This window comes from Eublepharis macularius, chromosome 5 (assembly GCF_028583425.1).
Source record: "Eublepharis macularius isolate TG4126 chromosome 5, MPM_Emac_v1.0, whole genome shotgun sequence".
Taxonomy (NCBI): Eukaryota; Metazoa; Chordata; class Lepidosauria; order Squamata; family Eublepharidae; genus Eublepharis; species Eublepharis macularius.
The window spans coordinates 102,891,266-102,913,107 of NC_072794.1; the positions used below are offsets into that span (position 1 = coordinate 102,891,266).

General features: G+C 45.3%; 1 protein-coding gene across 4 annotated transcripts in view; it reads right to left on the reverse strand.

Moving 5' to 3' along the window:
• Positions 1 to 365: 365 nt before the first annotated feature.
• AMPD2 (adenosine monophosphate deaminase 2) overlaps positions 366 to 21,842 on the reverse strand; it is a 47,402-nt gene continuing 25,925 nt past the window's right edge. For all 4 annotated transcript variants that reach the window (XM_054979326.1, XM_054979327.1, XM_054979325.1 and 1 more), the window contains 12 exons: positions 18,697 to 18,838; positions 16,016 to 16,105; positions 15,271 to 15,400; positions 13,960 to 14,154; positions 13,383 to 13,514; positions 12,214 to 12,377; positions 10,306 to 10,432; positions 9,800 to 9,963; positions 9,364 to 9,484; positions 8,844 to 9,017; positions 4,130 to 4,240; positions 366 to 3,182 (listed from right to left, as the gene is read on the reverse strand). In XM_054979326.1, the coding sequence (XP_054835301.1) occupies positions 2,967 to 3,182; positions 4,130 to 4,240; positions 8,844 to 9,017; positions 9,364 to 9,484; positions 9,800 to 9,963; positions 10,306 to 10,432; positions 12,214 to 12,377; positions 13,383 to 13,514; positions 13,960 to 14,154; positions 15,271 to 15,400; positions 16,016 to 16,105; positions 18,697 to 18,838 (1,766 nt within the window). In that variant the 3' untranslated portion in view covers positions 366 to 2,966. The remainder of the gene's footprint in view (positions 3,183 to 4,129; positions 4,241 to 8,843; positions 9,018 to 9,363; positions 9,485 to 9,799; positions 9,964 to 10,305; positions 10,433 to 12,213; positions 12,378 to 13,382; positions 13,515 to 13,959; positions 14,155 to 15,270; positions 15,401 to 16,015; positions 16,106 to 18,696; positions 18,839 to 21,842) is intronic.

A 21,842-nucleotide genomic window follows, 5' to 3' on the forward strand; every position in this document is an offset into this window, starting at 1 on the left:
AGATAAGGCTGAAGATGGGCTATTGGGATGGCACTTTTTCAAATACATAAATGAAAGTTGTTGCCAAATTCAGGAAATGGGGAAATTCCTGGAGTCAGGATTTGAGGAAAACAGTTTGCAAAAAATGGTCACCAATGTGAAATTTTGCAATCCATGAACAGTTATAATGAAGTGTGTCTGCCCTGCTCTGTGTAGCTTCTTTAGACTTCTGCCCCTGGATGATGAACAGCCTGGGAGGAAATCCATCTTTGTAGGAAAATGATTTGGGTGCTTTCATTTTTGGTGTGGTAGCCCCCAAGAAGACGACGAAGATGAAACAGCAGCGGTATTCCTCTCAGTCAGAAACACAAAAAAGCAGGTTTACTTAAATAATCTTTAATGATCATGCTTGCGCTCAGTACGATTTCTAACATCACATTTCAGCACAGACAAGCATCAAGGCCATCCAAACTATACAAATATTTGAACGATGGGAGGATGCTGGGACTGCCAGGGGAATGCTCCAGAGGAAATATCTTCTCCAACTGACAACAAAGCAAAACTAATAGGGGAGCCAAGCAGGTCATGGCAAGGAAGGGAGGACAAGCAAATGCCCCCCACCCACCCCGCACACACAGACCTTCCACTCTCTGGCTCCACGCTGATGCCCCCTATTTTCACAGAATTCCATGATTTGGAAAAATATTGTTCAAAGTGACAAGATAACTGTTCTGTTCAAAATCAAGGCAAGACATCTCCACTGCAGATGCTCTTGGTATTCCACAAAGTCCAAATAAAGGCATGGATGCAGAGGGAAAAAAATTAACTTTCTGGGCCATGGGCGGGGGGGGGGCAGACATACAAAGGAACACATGGCCTCTCACACACGCTCTCACACAGTGACTCAAAGTATACCAAGTGCCTGTTTCAGGGGTAGAATCATCCGAAGGATCTACCGCATCTTGGCACAAGCCACGCACTATGCTAGAAAGGCACTGGCTACAACATGGATCCCACCACCTTCATCTGGAGCAGCCTAGAGATTGGGCACTGTAAGCGTCCAGCTCCCTCCTCCCTCCCCCAAAGCATTCCTGCTTATCTACTGATGTAGATTCTGTAACATTCAGCAATCTCTTTCCACTGAATTTCAACTGCCATGTTAGAAGTAACTGGCAGAACATGGGAAGGAAGCTACACTAGGACTGTCACTGATTTGGGGGAGCATATAAAATTCATCTAGGAGCCTAAAGGGCACAAATACTGTCAAGAGGCTTGTCTCCTACTGTAGGAGGATATGTTCACAATGAATTCTCTGCTGTGAGTGGCTGCACTAAAGCTACTAAAGAGGCCCAATATCCTAAGTGTACTGAGCTGTCCTCCAATGAGGATCAAAAGCCATCTGCCAGTGAGGCACCTGGCCAGAAACATGTGATGGGAGCTCTCTGCTAAGATATCCTTCTCATTATTGTGGACCTTTCAGAACTCGAAATATAGAGCTGACCAAGCCATGGATCCACATTCTTCTCTGCCTTCTTATGCATTTCCAGTTAGAGCCACATGGCTTCAGAGGAAGGCAGAAGTTACTACACGATGCCCACAGATTCATTACCTGCCTTGACACTGCCCCCCTCAAAGTAGGTTTTGTGCTGGTTCCCAGAGCAGCAACATTGCTGGTAAGAAAACTGAAGCATTCTATGGCTTTTCTTCTTGCCAGATATAGAAAGAAAATTCCTGCGCATACTAGGCAGGGACAGACCTGGAAAGAGAGAGATTCTCCCTAATCAATACAAGGGAGAAGGATGTCATTCATACGGTATATCAAAGCATTTGGCAAGGATGTCCCCTCCTTTCGGTGTACTGAAAGCTAAACATTCTCCCTTGTCCCAGTCTAAGGCAGCTGAGAAGCAACCAACTTTCACTAGGAATAAGGCAAAGGCCATTTCCTCTTAATTTCTCATGTTGGGCAAGGTTCACAGCTCTAAGGCTTTCCCATGCAAAACAGCCATACTTGTCCAGTGCCAAAGCCTAAGTCACCCCTTGTTACATTTTAACAACATGCAATTCCTTCTCCTGATACATGATTATAGAAAGGAACAGAAATTCACAAAAGAGAGAAAGTTAAAAGTGCCAGTGTCTGGCACACTAGGTCCTCTCTACTATCTTGAACTGGGGGTCATATCCCATACACATCAGTCTGCTTCCTAAGGTAGAGGTTCAGGGCCTTTCTACTCTCTTTGAGCCAAGAAGAGACTGGTATCAAAACATTCTGGTATCAAAAATTTCTGTTTTTCAGCTATACTTCAAGCTGGACACTTAATGCTGAAATATGGAGGCTATTCCTTACCAGGAACTGTGGTAGTATGCTGCACTGCTGGTAGGACTGTTTCAGCCTAAAACAATGCTTCACCAGCCACTATGAAGTCACAGCTAGCAACAGGCAAGGAAATGACATATCATGGAAATCAGTTTGAGGTAGCAGGGGACACCAAACCTGTCCTTTGCACATGCCCTGCCCATCAGTGCAGTGCTACATCTTGCCCTGGACTGGCCACAAAGACCAAGAACAAATGACAGCAGCCCATTCCAAATACAACACATGCCAGTGCATCATTTTGCCTCCGTGCAACCACCGTAACAGCCCTTTGGTATGCACTCATTCCTAGCTCTCCAGCCTCTGCTGCCAGCCTCAGTTTATAAACAGTACTGCTAGATCTCCAAACCAACATGCAGGATGCTCTCATCCTGCATGCATCCTTCATTCGAGACATGATGCAAAATACCCCAGTGGATTACAAAGTGCAAACAAAACAGAAATCCCTTTCCAGAAATACAGAAGGTAACACTATGCTTGGAATTAAAAAAAAAAGATCAGAAAATTAAAAAGCTCTGTGGGGAAGGGAGGTAGCCAGGGTCTCCTCATGCTCTGGGACAGCCCCATCTTAGTAGGCCACAGAGGGGCTGGATGGGAGATTGTAAACCAGCCTCCCTTAGCGAGCGCTTGGGCTGGAGCTCATTGTCAGAGGATCTTCCTCCTGAATAGTCTCCAGTTCCTCTGTCTGCACAGCCTGTGTAATGAGGGTCAACTCCTGGCAAAGAGTCTCAGAGCGGTAGGCCACCCGGATGTCTGGCACATTGGTGCGGCGGATATCGTTGCCTTCAGACCCCTCTTTCCAGTAATTGGGTCCCAGCCAGTAGCTCTTTACCTGAGGAACAAAGAAACCAATCTATGATCAGGACATGTGACCACTTGCATTCCCAGCCAAATCACTCCAACAGCAAGAGTGCTAAGGAAACCCTTGAACCCTGTGCGTGTTCTGTTTTTAAAGCTGGTTTTAATGTGTTTGCCACCTTGGGGCCCCTAAGGGGTGGAAAGATGGCATAAAAATGTTTTAAACAAAACTCAAAAAGGTTTAGCACCAGGTATCTCTCTTGCATGCATATGAGCAATCCTTCACCTTTTACATTATTTTCTCTCTTTTTAAGATGCTCTGTGGCTGTCAAGCACAAGAACACATAACTGCTTTTTTTTTTTAACACAAAGGCATCAGCATCATCACCACTTTATGAGGTGGCAAAGAATGGAATTTGAATTATATTTCTATTGACTGCGCATTGTTGGAGTTATGCAGAGTTACTCCAGCCTAAGCTCTTTGAAACTAATGAACTAATGACTGGAGTAACTCGGCATAGGACTGTGTTGTTAATGCACCTCGTGGGTTTGGAGAACCGTCCAGCCTACATCCTCCAAGCTCACACCTCTCTCTCATTCCCTGGACCCTTCTGTCATACAATCTATGGCAGGCTCATTTTCACAATTCCCAAGGATTTTTCTGACAGTGAGAGTGTAAAGACTGTGGGATGGGGTGGGGTGGGGCGTGGGGGGGCAGGTTTGGACGACAACACTCTTGGACCCCTGTTCCTCACCTCAATCTCATAATTTTAACAAGTTCCAATATGTCACTTTATAAATATATAAAAATTCAGAAGGACATAAATACAAAATTTCCTGATTGCTCAGGGGAGGTGCATAATATTGCACAGGTCCCTCACACTCCGAGCAGAAAAATGTTAACGTGGAAGGCAGATATTGGTATAACCAGTCAGAGCTTAAGACATGCCCTTTCACATATCAGAAAAAGGCCAGTTTTACCTTGTGGGAGAAGCCACTCATGAGCACACTGTTTCGCGCAAGTTCACACATGTCACAGGAGCTGAGCTTCCACACCTGGGTGGCTATGCTGTATTCTTCCATCAGGGGCTCCTGTAAGAGACATTGTCAGCTCACTATATGGGCTACTGCACATGTATGCATGGAGAGCACTAGCTAGCAGTGAAATGTGCCACTGGATTGGGATCAAAAATTTCATTGTGCAAACATGGGATTGAGGTAAGTGGTACAGACTGAATGTGAAACACCCATCTGCACCACTGTGATTTCTCTTCACTATATAAGTTGGGAGAACAGTTAAGTACAAAGCTGCAAGACATGGACACTTGAAACAAGGGAGGGCAAAGTATTTGGGGGGGAAGCTGCTACTGCCACTTCCTTCAGGTCCCACTTGCCTTCCTTTTCTCCCTGATGGGGGCTAGGACACCAAATACAGAATGAAAAAGGAGAAAGTGGTACCACCTCCTCCCAGCCCCTACTGCTTGCCTGCCTTCTCTTCTGCTTGGAGGTTGGAGAGGGAAGGAGAAAGCAGCAGCACTGTCTGCTCTTCCTTCCCTCAACTCCTCCTCTGTCTTTCTCATTGGGCGGTGGCCGCCACTGCTACCCATCTTCTTTCCTCCCCGCTGGCTAGCTCTCCCTCCCCCTAAGCATGAGTCTGTCCCACCATACTGCCACCAGCAGACACCTGCACTGCTGCGCATCCTAGCAATAGGGAAGTGCATTCAGATATTTCCACTCCAAATGTATATCCAGAACAATACTTGGGATTCTTGGAATACCAGCAATTTCTGGAAATATTCACGAATACTTAGGAATATGTGGGTCTGACATTTAAGACCCCCAGGTCTGTTTTTCTTCAATTTCACAGGTTTCCTGAGCAGCAGGAGGGAGGAAGACAGCACTCCCAGACATTAGGGGGAGCCCTAGAACTGCCTGCCCAATCATGGCGATTCTCTCACAACTCTCCATGAGCATGGGCAAAAACACTAAAAAGCAGGCCTGCAGTTCAGGACTAGATTGTTTTAGAGTGCCGATGAAGCTTGCTGCTGCTGCTGCTTCAGTCTATGCCATGGATTTCTGCTCCCTGGCTGGTAAGACCACCTTCTTGTTCCATGCCTGGACATCTTCAGGACGGGTTTGCCCACAGCAGAATTTATTTCAAAATATTATTTAAAACATTATTTAAAGTTTTTTTGGTGTTACTTCTATTTGCCTAGCCAGGTTGCAATGTGAGGGGAGCCTTCAATTTCATGGCGGTTCTTCTAAATAACAATTTTCTTTGGGGGGGGGGGGGGCTTGCGCTGTTTTGTTGGGTTCTCTTCTCATGGCTTTAGAATTTTTAACTGCTTTGCATTTTCTAAACCTTTCTAAAAGGTTTTTCATTTTTAAAGCGTTTGTGTTTAGGAAGGGGATTTTCCAAGTTGTTACTGTTTTTTTAAAAAAATTAACTTTTTGTATTCTTCTGATTCTAGTTTTACAGTTCTTCTAAAGTTGTTTTAAAGATCTTTGTGTTGAATTTTGGGGCAAGTGGGTTCTGAGCTGTTGATTTTTAACAATTTAATTATTGCAGCAAATTTTGAAGAAAATTACAGGCTAGGTATTAATAACAGTTAGCTATAGATGAGGCTTTAGGCATTTTTTAAAAAATACACAATAAATTTCAGCTGAGGGTTCAACATTCTCAAAAAAACCCACTTTGGATAGGCTTCCCCTCCCCCTGAAAAAGAAAGAAGCCAGGTGGTTTTAAAAAATAAAAGATTAACCAGAGTATAGGGCTTACTTTAAAAAATATATATATTAGGCTGAACTGGGCTTCAAAAGCATTAAAGCCAGGTAGTTTAAAAACAAAAAAAGTTTAGGCTGACCTTTAAACCAGGTTTTCAGAAAGACTAGGGATTAGTTTAATTTGGGGAGGGGATTAGACTTCACTTGCAGGCTTGAAAAATAATCAGAGGTTTTTAGGAAAAATACCATACTTCCATCACAGGTTTTAGTTATATTTAAAAAAATAGTCTTCTTTGAGGCTAGGTAGTCAGAAGTATGCTTTTAAAAAAGAATTAAATTCAAGCAAACCTCATTGTAGTTTTAGAAAAAAATAGCTTGTGTGGGTTTGGGAAGAAAAGGGCAATTGCAAGTTAGTGCTTAGATCAGGTTGACAGAGAAGATCAAGGGCAGCAGGTTAGTGGGTCAGGTTCAAGAACAGATTAGTTAGCACTCAGACCCAGAGTACAATTAGCTTAGTGTTAACAGCTTGGTTCTCGAGGTCACCCCAAGAACCCAGAGGATGTTGGAGGAAGGACTGGGTGCTACTTCTCTGGTTCCCCCCTCCAACAGATCTTCTGAGGAGGAGGAGGAGGAGGAGGAGGAGGAGAGGCTGGAGGTGGCACAAAAGGAGGAAATGGAGTTGCATCCTGAGACCCTGCCATCTCAACCCCTTCTCCCCACTCCCCTGGTGTGTCTGCCTCACGTCCCTCACAGGAGGCAGCTCCAACCATGTCCACAGCTGCTAGCCACTATAAATGCCCCCATACCTCCATGGTATGGAAGCAGTTCCAGAGGATGGGAGATCCCCATTCACAGTGTCAACTCTGCTGGTCTAAGATCAATTAAGGGAAAGACCCTTTCTCTAGGTTCAGAAACCATTTGAAGAAGCACCACCGGATGGGTTTCTTCAGGAAGAGAGTAAAGCTGGTGGGGTGGCTGCCAGTCAGCCAAGGGGGGAGTTGATCCGCGACCCTCTCTGGTGCTCTGCCCTCTAGGTCTCTCGGGGGGGGGGGGGGGGTTAACAACCTGCAGGTTCCCCTAAGTTTGTAGGAAAATTCCGTTTTTCTGTCTCTGGTTGCATTGTATGGGGTTTTTTGATCTGTACACTAGAGGCTAGGATCAGAATCCACCTGGCTATACTTTAACTGCAATTCAGTTGTATCCTTTGCCTGCCAAGAATATTGCTCAAGGATGAAGGAAGTTAACTCCATCTACTCAGTCCTTGATCTAAGTTCAGTTGCTGCAACAAACTCTAGAGAGCTGAAGTTAGCTCAAACTGACTATATGGCCACTAGATGTCATGATTTATGCTATCAGGTTCACAAGTATTGGGTTTCTGACTGTACAGAAACAGAGGTCACATTGATGTCCAAGCTCAAAGGTGCTAAATACAACATTGTGTACTTAAATGGAGAAGATACTACTGGACTCTTCCACAAGGCAATGGTCTCAATCCTCAAGGCAGAGCTCTAGAAAGTGAAGAACATGAAGCCACTGAATGATATGGGGAAAAACATACACCAAGAAAGCAAGTTAAGTGAGACCCACAATGACTGGGTCACCCAGGAAAAAAAGATAAGCTGGCTTTAGGAAGAGCTGTTAGCTAAAAAAAAATCCCAATCTTCAGTGCGGTATCTTGATCCAGCTAAGTACCAGCCACTCATCCCACGTCTTTCACTCTTCACTGAAAAGTAATTTTAAAAAATGGATCCCAACAGTGGGCAAATCCACTCTCACTCATCTTCCACTTATCTTGTGCACTGTCGTGACAATTGCCTTTATTCCGCTACCAGGCTGTGCATCCTCACATCCACCCTTCTGGTGCGTCTTCATGGCGCAATCAGTTCTCCACACGCCACTGAGTGCAGCGTTACCATGGGCGGTTCCATCCTCTGCCGTCAGAATTGACGGCGCATGTCACTTCCCTTTTTTATAAAAAAAGGGGTCAATTATCCGGTATACCGATATCTTGAATTTGTTTCCCACACCTGCCGTTCACTGGAGATGACTGTTGTTGGAAATACAGGATTGCTCAGCTTAGCACCTCGCACTCTTGAAAATTGGGGAACTCAATAGGGAAACGGTCCCCGTGCAACATGCGCATGCTCCGGTGACCGTTTCTTTTCCCGCGCAAACCGCTGCTCACTAGGGTTGGTTTACCGGTATACCGACCATTATGCACTGTTAAAAAAAAAAGGGAAGAAAACGGATTTCCGCAAATACCACGTGGCTTGGAGGGAAGGCGCAATAGTGGCGTGGTGATGGCGGGGCACACATGGAACGGGAAAGCGTGTGAGTATCTGCGTGAATAGTGCGCTGCTTGCGAAAGAGCCACGGAATCAAATAGATAGTGTGGATTCGGCCAGTGTTTTATTTTCTACAACAGACAGCAGCACCCTATACTACAAATGCTCTGAAAAAAGATAAACTGTGTTAACATGATCGACCACTTTGCACTACAGTGGCAGAACAAGAGGATCTGAGCTCTCTTGTGTGAAGTACAGTATTAACTCTGTATTAATGCAAATCCCAAATTGGCTAAGTCTGGTCATAGATGGCCATGTTAAACTAAGAACGTGTATTCTTCCTTTGACTGTCTTCTTCAAGCTCTCCATTCCTAAGCAATTTAGAAAGCTAGATCTCTTGTTCTACAAGTACTTTTTGCTTATAATGGCTTGAATAGTTTTGCAGTTCCAAAGGTTGACAGGGAAATGAAGGTCAGTCCCTCTCTCCCATGTCATTGCTTCCTGTTCCTGACATTTAGAGAGCCTGCTCTCAAAGCCAAATTTTGAGATTCTTCCATTCCTGGCTGTGCACACAACTCCTGCTTCCTCTCTCTTCCAGATTCTCATAAACCTGTGCAGGATCTTGCCTTACCCTTGACCTCTAGCGGGTTCCAATCTTGCTTGGCTTCAGCTACCATCACACTCACCTTGGTGAAATGGAACTGCAGGGGGTCATCTGTGGACAGGGAGACCATAAGGCCCCGTGAGAGGTACTCTGGCAACGGATTACGATGGTAACTCAAGAACAGGCTGTTATTACTAAGAGGAGACATGGCGATGCCAATCTGGGCCAGGTAGTAGAGGTATTGTAGCACAGGTGCCTATGGAGAAACTTGAGGTTAGGAACTACTGCAAATACTTGTCACAGGGGAACAGCAACAAAAACACCGATCTTTTCTCCCTCCATCTTATCCAGGAGTAGAAATCTCTTCAAGATACAGCATTACCTCTAACATGGCCAAATTATTCAGGGCAAGAATCATTACAAACTGCCAGTTATGCATATTTTTTCTACCCTCTGACTAGATTCCTGTCACATACCTAATATCAGAACCACCCAGTGCCTTCTTTAATGAAAAAACGAATCCAGCCCTTGTCCTGCAAAATCCAGCAGGTTTCCATGTATGTAGATGTGTGCACACACACTTATATGCACTTCTCTCTCACCTTGCGGAGCAGAAGGCCATGTGATATGTTCTCTGACAGCATGAAGCCGGATACCAGGTGATGGATGGGCCCTGCCTCCCCACAGTGGGGCCGCAGCACAAAAGTATGGAAGCCTCTCTTCCTAGAGAAAGGGTAGCAACGGACACAGCTCAGTGTTACTATGCAGAGGAGCTGCAAGGATGGAAGCAGACCAGAGTTTCAACAGCAGATATGTGAGATTAAGGCAGAGCCCAAGAACCACCAGATCAGGAGGGCCCTGGGCATCAAGGTGTTGGATATGCCGCCATGCAACTCTATCGCCAGGCTTCTAAAGAGGCTGGGCTAAAGAAGTCACCACTCAGAGCCCAAGATGTTATCAGGGACCAGAATACCGCTCCAGCGTCTCAGAAAAACAGGAAACTGAGAAAGGAACATAAGAGGAAAGCTCATCACTTACCTGCGCAAATGGTTCAGTACCACCATATTTGCATATGTATAGTAAAGGTAGTAGGAATAGGGTGGATTGTCCTCTTCTGTCCAATTCCCAGGCAAGGGGCTGTCTAGATTAAAGATGTGGTGCTCTGGTTTTGATTCATCATCCACACTGTCAAAGCCATCCACCTGCGCACCCAGAGGCGAGAGAAAGAAAGAGAGAGGATGAGAAAGCAACATTTGTTTTGAAAGACCTCACGACTTCTCTCATCCCATGGGGAAAACGCTTTATGTTATTCCAGATATTACTCATCAAAAACTCCACTCAGGAAGAGCAGCCATGTCAATTACTTTACGATGATCTAAGGGTCTAAGCCAGGACAGAGGAACTAATTCCTGAAGCTCTGGCATTCCATCTGGCCGAAGTTAACTCCAAGATTAAGATGCCCCCAAGCCCTGGATAACTTCCACCCTGCCATCTCTTTGGCACCACCAGAAAAGCCAGCATATCTTGCAAGACTTGCTACTTACATGCTCCAAGAAAAGATGCAACTCTGGGTGGCTGGCAGGACGGATAGTAACTTCAAAGAGGGGTAAGAAAATGTTTTCCAACATCTCCTGGAAGTTTGCCAACTGCTTCTTGGTCTTGTACACATCACTATTGGAAACAGATACACATGAGGGCACAACCAACTTGTTCCCTTTATTCCCTGGATCCTAAAGCACAGGTTATCACACTGCTCCATTCAGAAATCACCTGATTCCCAACCACATTTCTAAATCCTGGTTTCTTTGCATCACCCCTATAGGCAATCATATGCAATGGAATGCAGAGACATTTCATATACTAGGTTCTCCAAGTTGAGGCAGCACAGCGACCCTGAGGCTAAACTAGGAAGCCAAAAAGTCCCCTTTCAAATCTCACCTATGTCATAAGCTTATACCAGCCATACACCAGGGGCAGACTGACCATTTAGCTTCCAGGGGAATTTTCCAGTGGGCTGCTGGTAGCCAAGAACAAGAAGAGTGCCAGCAACACCGCCCATGCCTCAGGGGCTACTTGGCTCAGACCCTTCTGCTGGTGTCAGCTCACCAACTGGCTACTCCTGTGCTGCTCCCAGTTGGGGGAAAGGATGCAATGGGTGAGCTAATGCCCCTTTTGGACCCCGCTGAGTTGAGTGGCTCTGCGGTGCTGGCTTGTAGCACAGCAGGGCTGCTCAACTTGGCTTGCTCCAGAGCCACTGTCACTTTCCAGTCCACATCTGCTACACTCTTGCTGAGTTAAGTATTTCTTTTACCCTTCTGAAATGGAAGAAAAGAGGATGGTAGAGTATCACTACTGTTATTGATTTCTTTTAGTGTGGAATCAGACTCTCTTTACACTTGGGAATACATTAAGGAAAAATAAAATCACCAACATGTTTCTTACTAATTTCAAAATGAAGGAACTCTGCACAGTACAGTTACTCTTATCTAAAGCAGCCACTACACGGATGCTTGTCACCTGAATCCACCCAGCACTCAAATCACGTGTGGCCTGTCTTCTATTCTCAGCCTTCTCTTAAGATATCATGGCTTTTTCTATTCTTTCTGGAGTAGAAAACTGCCCTGCTGGGCCAGTATTTGTCAATCCCTCTCCTAGGCTATGCAAAACTAATAGTTATCTTATTGTAATCATATATAGGAAGACAATATTGTTATCTTCTTAAGATATTCTTGAGGCTCCAGTTGGTGCAGCATCACTTATTATCAGGAGTTAGGTGGAGCATGCATCTTACACCCATTCTGCAATCACTCCACTGGCTACCCATCAGTTACTGGGCTCAATTCAATGTTTTGACTATTGCATTCATAGCCTTGGACGCTCCTATCTTCAGGACTGCCTCTCTTCCTGTGCTCCACCATAGCAGCTTAGCTCATCTGAACAAGGCCTTCTGCAGGTACCACTCTGCAAATGGGCAAAATCAACAGCTGCCCATACTGCAGTGGCCCCCACCCTGTGATATGGCCTGCCTGAAGAAGTCAGGAAGGCTCCCACACTCCTGGCATTTCACAAACCACAGAACTGTTCAGGAGACCCTTTTTGTAAAAGATTGTCCCAAGAAAATACACAGCGTTTCTAGTCATTTAATATCACACTGCCCATTGTTTAACACTTCATGTTTAATACATGTTTTGTTCAGATGGCAGCTCAGTTTCAAATTCCTGCAATTCCTAGTCCTATTACATTGTTTATTAGATGTATCATCCCATTGACAGCACTGATTTACATGGTGTAACCTGCTTTGAGTCTCAGTGAGAAATGCAGACTATAAATAACATAAATAAATAATAAATATTTGCAGACAAACTTGGCAGCAAGTCAGAACAATAGTCTTCTAGGGCTTGGCCTCTTAAAGATCTGTTCCCATTCCTAAAGTACCAGGAAGTGGTACTCACAACAGGCGAGGCACCTGCACCAGCCAGCGTACATTGTTGGAATGCACTTTGTGTTGCACAGCCCACTTGGCCAATTTGTCCCACTCATCTCGTGCACGGCCATAAATGGAGAGGCGCAGTTCTGCATTCTGATACTTGCTCTCCTCCAGGTCGGACATCACTTCCTGCCCAAAGAGAAAGGGCCCATTAGCCTTAGCCACACAGCCTCTCCAGGGAGGGACAAAATCAGGAAGAAGGGCAATACGACAAGCCTATTAGCCTAAGCTACAGAAGAGGGTGGGGAGACACGTGCGCTCTTACCTAATGAAATGCATTAGGAAGTTATCACAAAGCAGACAAGAACCTGAAACAATCTGCCCCCAATCCCCTGCTCCGGTTTCCCATCTGCCCTTTGATGGCCTTCCATCCCAAGGGGGGGGGAGCAAAAGTTACTCCTAAGCCTAGAGGAAGAAAGAAGGGAGGAGGAGATCCTGCAGCTTGGAAATAGAAGTCAGAGGCAATTCCACATATACCGCATGTGCTTGCATGCACTGTACAAATGTTAAAACTAGATTTTGGATGTCCAGGAATGTGAGTTCTCTCTTTTAAATGAAAAGCCACACATCTAAGTTTCAAACTCTTGAGACTGTGGAAGAAATTCTGGATTCAAGCAAGAATTGGTAATAAAGGAGGGAGTTTGTGTAAGTATCTTGCTAGCTGCATAATACCTAGCTGAACTTTGGTCTTCCTGTTGGCAGGTATAAGTGCAGGTATGGCCAGAGGCATGGGGCCTACGACAGCCAGCCCACTGAATAAAGACCTGACCAGGATGTGGTTGTTGTCTGGACTGTTTTGTTTAATTTGCTTTGTTTTGAAATTTTCAGTAAGCCTCTCTGGGTCCTTTGGGGGAGAAAAGTGGCATAGAAATGCTTCAATATGAACAAATGGAAGTATCTAGTAAAAGCTAAAAGGTTTCCTGTAGTAAAGATATAAGAAGCAACCTGCATAGCTCCCACCTCCCAGCTTCTTGTCTCTACTGTTTACTTAACCCGATATGCATCTCCCAGCCTCTCCTCAAGCCCCCTGTGTACTTTGCAAAGACAGAACAAAGAACAAAGAGGAAGATATCTCTGGGTTTGCACAGCTTATTCAAAACTCTGGCTATATGCGGAGCTCCAAGCTGCTCTCACCTTGATGATATGGGCAAAGTATTTTCCAGAGACTCGATTGTCTGTCTTGATGAATATCTCACGGAGAACAGACTCTCCAATGGGGTTATATTTGGCATTGAACTTGTCAAAGCGATGGAAAGTGTTGCGGTCCTATTAAAGGAGAAGACATAAAAGATGTTCATAGCTGGCTGGCTAGCTATAATGACAAGGACTTATGATTCCAGCCCTCTTTTCCTTCATCATTTGCAATGCTCATTATAAGCCCTCTAATCAATGTTAATCTGTGTCAAACTCCTTTGCCCCAACAGGTCACCATCCTTTGTCTCAACAGGGGGAAATGGAAACTGAATTTTGCATTGGGCCACCTGTGCTAGTAAACATTAGTGGTGTAACCATAACTGAAGAGACAGAACCAAGAACTATCATTCCACATAAGTGATACGTCTATCAGGTGACAACAGGTGATGGCTATTACCCAGCACAACTTTCTGCCCATAAAAGGTTGTCATTCAGTCTACCTTTATTCTAAAGGACTAAAAAATATTTTTAACCAATCAAAACTAGCAACCTCAGGCAGACTTGCCCATAAACATACCGCATGAACATCAAGAGTGTCCACACTGAGGTCGTAGGCAGTGAGATTCATGGTTTCAAAGACCTCCTTGAGAGTTTGCTCTTTGCCCTTCTCCACATGGACGATTTCTCCCAAGTGTTTCTTCATAGCTCGCTTGATGAAGCGCAACAGATGCTTCTGGTTCATGCAGGATGATGCATGGATGTGTGTGTCCACCTGCACAAGAGATAGTGTTGCACAGTGGCTGAGAGGGTGGAGCCAGCAAGCGCCCAGTTAAAATGTCCCTGCAGAATGAACTTACTAGAAGGCCTTGGAAGACAACCTCCCTCTTAAAACAATGAGATAATGTTGACTTATTGTAAAAGACTGTTGTAAAGATTACTGAGATAACTGCTATAAGAACACTGAATTGTCAAAAGGCCATATACAGATTATTATTATTCTACATCTATAAGATTCTTGCTACTGTGGCTAACAGAGAGAATCTTGAAGGGGCAGGAAGTTTCATCCATTAGCCTTACTAGGCAATTAAGGTACAAAAATTAATATATTAAACAGTCTTCAAAGACACATTGCCACAGGAAATGTAAGGGTGACTCCTCCTGATCCACTTCTCTTTGTCTTGGTATTTCAGAGGCCAAGCACTATTAGATCTTTTTCACATGGGGCTTTTTCATGAGTTCTGGCCCCATACTGCGCTGATTTCTCTCGAGACTTCTGCATGCATGGTCAAAATACTCTGGTTCAGTCTCCAAACTGCTTCTCAGACTTTTTTTATATTCCACATGGAGAAAGGCTGCAACTGCCGCAGAATCGATCTTTCCCTAGCTTTTCCGCAGCTTCTCTCTCTGCACACATACCCCAGACTTGTTCAGCAAAGTCAAACTGGGGCTTTTTCTTCAGTGTGAAGCCTGGCCCTGCCTTTCTCCTGCCCCTTTATTCTCCTGCATCCTGATTGGTAGAACAGCAGCCAATCAAGTTTTTTCCCTGAATTTTTATTATTGCAACCTTGGTGCAATAACTCCCCTGCCCCCTCAGAAATCCACTGAGGAAACTGATGAGTCCTCAAAGCCCACAAGAGAATCGGGGCATTTTCTAGTGCAGAAATAAAAGACCACTTTGGTTAAACTCCCTCAAAGTGCAAAATTAAAGAATCACAGCAGTATGGGGACAGAATCAATGAATAAAGCGGATCCAATCCTCACAGGCTGAATACGTAGAAAACCTGATGGGAAGTTCACCATCGGGCTGAGCACCATGCAACTGTTGAGATTTTCTGAATCCTGATCAGACACTACAGGCACACATTCCTTCAACACATAGTGCTGATACCTTTCGAATATTGTAGAAGTCACGGTGTGGCACCTTCTTCTGGGCTGCCAGTTCTTTCATCTCATTGAGCAGGACATGCATCTGGAATTTTGAACTTAGGTACTGCAGCCGTCGGTAGCAGAAGGATTTTCTAGCCAAATGTGAAAAGGGAATAGGTTAAGCTTCACTCTGCTCAAGCCCTCTGAAAGCAAAGGAGCCCGCACTGCGAATCAGAAAATCTGAATTCCATATCCACACTCTTCAGCTAACTCAGTTCAGTGCAATCAAGCAATAACCTGTTTTTTCTAAGGGAGTTTGGACGGAGGAGAACAGCTGAGCACTGACTCCCAAAGGCAGAAGATAGGAACCAGCACAGCCACAGTATTAGGCCATACAAAACTGCCTAGCTGGTTCTGACTAATGGCCCATTAAACTCAACATTCTGTTATCAAAACTGGCCAGCCATATTTTATAAAGAAATGCAAAGGCAAAGCATAATCCATCCCTCTTATTTCTTGCCATCTGACAGTCAGCAATGTATACAGTTTCTCAGCTTGTATTTCCAACTGTCATGGGAAGTAGACAGTAGCAGATTTATCCCCCCCATGTGTTACTATGGCAATGAGTTCTATGTGACAGACACCAGAAGCATGATCCACCTTGCTCGAATGGGAGTATGACCAGATTTAGCAGAGAGTCGTCAGATGATGTAAGTTCAGTTCCTGCACATATGGGTGAAGGAAGTAGGAAAAACTGGATCACTTACATAGGACCATTGATGATCAGGGCCATTAGGACATTCATATCAGCAACAAACTCTTGCAGGTCAGGATAAGGTAAGTCCAGTTCTGTGGTTCTTTAAAAATAAAGCAACAGCCCTAATCAGACTGAAAGAATGAACATCATGTGCAGCATATAAACAGACGGCATCCAGACATGTGGAGAAATAAAGCCAAAATCAGCCTTGCCAACAGGCACAAGAGAACTTTCTCTAAGTAACTGGCTAGACTGGAGGGTGGGAAACTACTGGAGACACTTTTAGCACAAGAAAATAACAACAAACATAATGCTCTGAATACAGAATTTTGAGAGGCAGCATGGTATAGTGGTTAGAATGTCAAACTAGGATTTGAGAGGACCAGGTTTAAATCCTCACTCTGCTATGAAAGCTCACTGGGCCAACTCACCTTGGGCCAATCACTCACTCTCTCATCCTAGCCTACCTCATGATGATAAAACAGAAAAAAGGAGAATTATGATGTATGCTGTTATGATGGGGGGGGGGATCTCACTCCATCCTGATCTTAGGTTCCTCTTGGTAGAGCCGCCACCACCACCACCCCAACTGAACAGGCTTGACCTTCTCAGCAGCTGTTGGGGGAGCTGGTGAGCCTCTGAGCATCTTCAGAATTCTAGCAAGTGACTGAGCAGAAGGCACGCAGGTGAGAATTGACACAGCTTTAACCAAAGAATGGTCTTTATTGAACTACAGAAGACTATAAAAACACATAAGAGCACAAGAAAAGAGAGAAAGAGAAAAACAGTGCACAAGACAACAGCTAATAAAAAGAAGGAAAATGTCTAACTGTCCCTTTTGAGTTCACAAATAGTATCGGATGCATTCCCCGCTGGGATGGGGGTCCAGTGCTTGGGAAGGTAAGGGCAGCTCACCCTTTCGGACCTTCCATTCTCCAGTCCTAGCTGAACCCCACAACCACCCACAACAGGCTGTGGTACCTTTTGTACCTTTTTCCTAAAGAGGAGGAGAGGAGTTCCCTCTTCTAAAACCATTGTCTCTCAGCTGTTGGCTCCCTTGTCATGTTCTTGTTTCTCATGCCTCTGGTTTCATGACAGTACCAAAAGGCTAGAACAACATCCCTCTCAGGGTGTCAGTTAGTGCAAATGGTTTTTATTGCCCTCTCCTTCCTGGCTTTCCCAAGACCGGATTTGAAAAGGTGGATCACAGGCCAGCTTAATATAAAAAGGCCCACGTCCCCATCCTGACATATGCCATTTTGGGGACCCATTGGGAATAATATGATAATCTGGTATCATTAATACACTGATGGTGCCCAGCTCTATTTTTCTTTTACATTTGATCTATGAAGAGGCAGTTAATAATATGTGCCAATACTGCTAGTCTTATATTCTAGCTGGATCCAGCAAACAAGTCATAATTAATAATCTGAGGTGTGGGCAATGAGTAAACTAGTTCTAAACAAGGGGCCGCTGTATTTATAAGGGTAGCCTATGCCTGATGGAAGTGCGAACTCGCTGCTTCGCTGCTTCGCTGCTTCAGTCTCCAATAGCAGCCATGGTTACCAGAGCATTCTGTCAGCTTAAGCATCTTCCAAATTCAGACATGGCTACTCACATGGCTTCGATACCTTCCACTGGGACTATTGTAATATACTCTACAGAAGTTCTTCTAATATACTCAGAAATTGTCGTTGGTGGAGAATTTTGGGCTAGGCAGGCCACAGAGAGCATGTTACATTTATTCTTGCTTATTTGCACTGGCCATCAGTTAGCTTCCAAGTGTCCAATTCAAGGAGTTGGCCATCACCTTTTAAATCCTCGAGTCCTGTATATCTGAAGGAGCACCTTTTCTCCATACAACATTCCCTGACCACTGAAGTCAGAGAAGGCCCTACTTCAGGTTTCTCTCTCTTCAAAAGTTTGGCTAGAGAACTCCAAAGCATGACTTTTCAGGAGGTAATACAGCAGCATAGTGTGGTAGTTGCTGTGTTAGACTAGAACCTGGGAGGCCAAGGCTCAACTCCCCAATCTGCCAAGAGGTGAACATGGGCCAGTCACTCTGCCCACATAACCCACTTCAGAAGGTGGTTATTTTTTTAAAAAAAATGGGGAAAGAAAAACCACCATATACCTTCTTGAGCATCTAGGAGGGAAAGGCAGAATTAAACAAAAATTACTTCATTTATACCACCTTTTCCTCCAATAGGGAGGGATCCCAAGTGGCTACACTGTTCTCCTCCCCTCCATTTTGTCCTCAAAACAATCCTTTATTGGCAGTCAGCCCAGGCACACAGCATCTTGCATGAAGGAAGAATTAATTACCAGTTATTTGGCCAGCTACTCAAAGAGCTCCATACAAAACTACACAGTAAACCTTCTTAAAGCAGATACTATATCTGAATGATGATAGATGAGTTTGCACTTCCATCAGGCATAGGCTACCCTTGCAGATACTGCAACCCAAAGCATCCAGAGTTCCAGTAAGAGGGAAAACTGGGTTTTGTTTTTTACAATAAGATGCATCTGAGACAGTTAGGAGTGAGTTGTAGGAACACACACTCCCTGGATGACACGTGCCCTCCTCCAATTTCCCTTCTTCAAAGACTGTCTTTTCCTAAACTCACTGCCACACACCAAGGCATTTGAATCCACAAAGGCTCTCTTGTGAACCCTGCTTTTTCTCCTTACTTGTCAGTGATGTCCTGCTTGGTGTACACATGAACGACTCCATTAACCATCTTTAGGCCGAAGCCTAGGTCTCCAGGCATTGATTCAGGATCACACTTCTCATAGGGATGCTGATGGGCGAATGGTGGGTGCACTGGAGCATCTGCAACACAGGAAGAAGCATACAAGAAGTTACGCCTTGGTTCAGCAACCATACGCTCTAGAACCCTCTTCCTCTGAGGTCATGGCCACACTCCCTCACCCAGTTTCTTTACTAATTAGAATTGGCTAGAAGCAGTAGCATGGGGCAAACGGGGAACTCATTTCTATGGTCTCTGAGCAGGTACAGAATGGATTAGTTGGCTGTGATGGGATGCGACAGTCCAATTCAAGCCCAGTTATATGAAGTTTCTCCACTCACCCAAGGCTACATATACGCCAATACTCCATGGGAATTTAAAACAATTCTTGCAGAATGTGACATTAGAAGCAAAATTCAGTTCTCCCAAAACACTCTCTCTTTTAAAAAAGATTAAAAAGATAAGTTTCTAGTTGTTAAATCTGATGATATGCTTGAAAGTGCGCAGGCAATGCCTGCTAAAATCTCAGATGCTGGGGGGGGGGGGGCAGTTTGACAACATTTGTAGTGATTGTGGGTAGGAGCATCACTGCCCTACATAGATCCTTGTACCTCTCCGTGACTTATAAAAATCAGAATAAAACGAGGCAAAGTGGTGTATATGGCCGAATACATAGTGCAAAATGAAAGAAATGGTGCAAACTTGCCCAACTGGAGTAATATATACACAGGTACAGCTTTTCTTGGGTAAAATTTCAATTGCCTTGACAAACAATTTCACTTTTTAACAACTGCCTGATGCATACACAGCTTAAACCTCGTTCATGGGCTCACTTCACAAGCTCTTGTAGCTCAAGCAGATCACTCAAGGTCAGATAATTTAATTAATTTAATTTAATTTATTGTATTTATATTCCGCCCTCCCCGCTTTTGCAGGCTCAGGGCGGATAACAGAATACAAATATACACATCATTAAAATCACCTTAAAAAACACAATCATCTCATCTACATCTATTACATATAAATAATTAATATTTTTTTTAAAGCAGCACATAGCAAAAGTTTAGTGTATCACACAGCGGTGTTACCAGAGCAAATCCATACCGTAATAAGTGTGGCAGCAGCATCTGAGTTCACATGGGGGAATAGTTTAAACCCCCCTCCTCCACGGGGGGGGGCACCGCCCAGCATCAGCGGGCCCTAGTCTCGCAAGGCAGAGCATTCCACCAGGCCGGGGGCAGGACCGAAAAGGCCCTGGCCCTGGTCGACGCCAGGCGGGCCTCCTTAGGGCCAGGGACATTTAGAAGATATTTTCCACTAGTCAAGTCGCGGGGAGATAAATAAGGGGCAAGCTGCCTGGCCTGCCGAAGATGATAAAAGGAAGACCTGGCAACTGCCTTGATCTGGTCCTCCATCTTCAGGGAGGAGTCCAGAATCACCCCCAGGCTCCTAACTCTCGGGGCCAATGTAAGTGGTGTCCCATCAAGTGTAGGAAGCCGGGGTCCCGACGCTGTCTCCCCACGACTCACATACAGGATCTCCGTCTTCGTGGGATTCAATTTCAGCCGAATTTGTCTCAACCAACCAGCCACAGCCTCAAAAACACGCTCTAGGACATCAGGGGTTGATCCAGGCCGCCCGTCCAACAACAGATAAAGCTGGGTGTCATCCGCATATTGATGACACCCAAGCCCGAAACTCTGCACCAACCGGGCAAGGGGGCACATATAGATATTAAATAATAATGGAGAGAGTATCGCTCCCTGTGGCACACCACATACCAGCGGCCTACGAGATGACACTCTCTCCCCAAGCGCCACCCTCTGTCCCCGATCATGGAGAAAGGAGACCAGCCACTGTAGAGCTGTCCCCTGGATCCCCACATCGGCAAGGGGGTGGGTCAAAAGCTCGTGATCGACCATATCAAACACTACTGACAGATCCAATAAAACCAGCAGTGCTGATCTGCCCTGATCCAGATGTCTGCGGAGATCGTCTGTAAGGGCGACCAGCAGTGTTTCGACCCCATGTCCCGGGCGGAAGCCAGACTGGAAGGGATCTAGGGCCAAGGTCTCCTTCAGGAAATTCTGCAGTTGCTTCTCTGCCACCCACTCAAGCACCTTCCCCAGAAACGGAAGAATGGAAACCGGTTGGTAACTGAGCGGGTCTGCAGGATCTAATGTTGATTTCTTCAGAAGAGGCCATACCACAGCTTCCTTCAGCGCCTTGGGAAAAACCCCAGAGCTCAAGGACAGATTTACTATCGCCTCCAAGGAATCCCGAAGCCCATCAACACTGGCTTTCACCAGCCATGACGGGCACGGGTCCAAGGGGCACATGGTAGGCCATACCACCTGCAGAATCCTGTCCACCTCTTCCCTGAAAAGAGGGCTGAAATGATAGGTCCCAAAGACGGCCAAGGGGCCTCTAGTTCATTTACCATATCAACTGTGGCTGGTAAGTCGCTGCGGAGACGCAAGATCTTATCAGTAAAAAAGCTCGCAAAAGCCTCACAGCTTATCTCCGAATTCAACTTTTGATGATCTCCACCTAGTTGGGAGACCAGCGAACGGACCACATTAAATAATTTAGCCGGGCATGAGCTAGCTGATGTGATGGAAGCTGCATAATACTCTTTCTTCACAGCTTTCACCGCCATCTCATGAGACCTCATAAACAGCCTATAGGATGTTCTTGCTTCCTCATCACAAGATCGCCGCCACACGCGCTCAAGTCGTCTTAGCTCCCGTTTCTGTCGCCGCAGCTCCTCTGTATACCAAGGAGCCCGGCGACTCCGGCAGCGAAGAGGACGACGGGGAGCGACACAGGATAGAAACAGCGATGGGGATAGACACAGCCCATCAGACTTCTGTAGCTACACAGGCTTGCCCATTTCCAGCTAGAGACAATATATGGCTTGTCATTGGCTGTGGGGAAAGAGGGGGCTGCCTATGGACAGAAGACTATGCCCCCCCTCCATTAACCTGCCTGTTGGATTTGCAGACACATTCCTAATGTGTTGACTCCTCACAAGTAACCAGGCACTACTTTCATTATTCCTCTACCTCTTTAACTGTTTCAGTCACT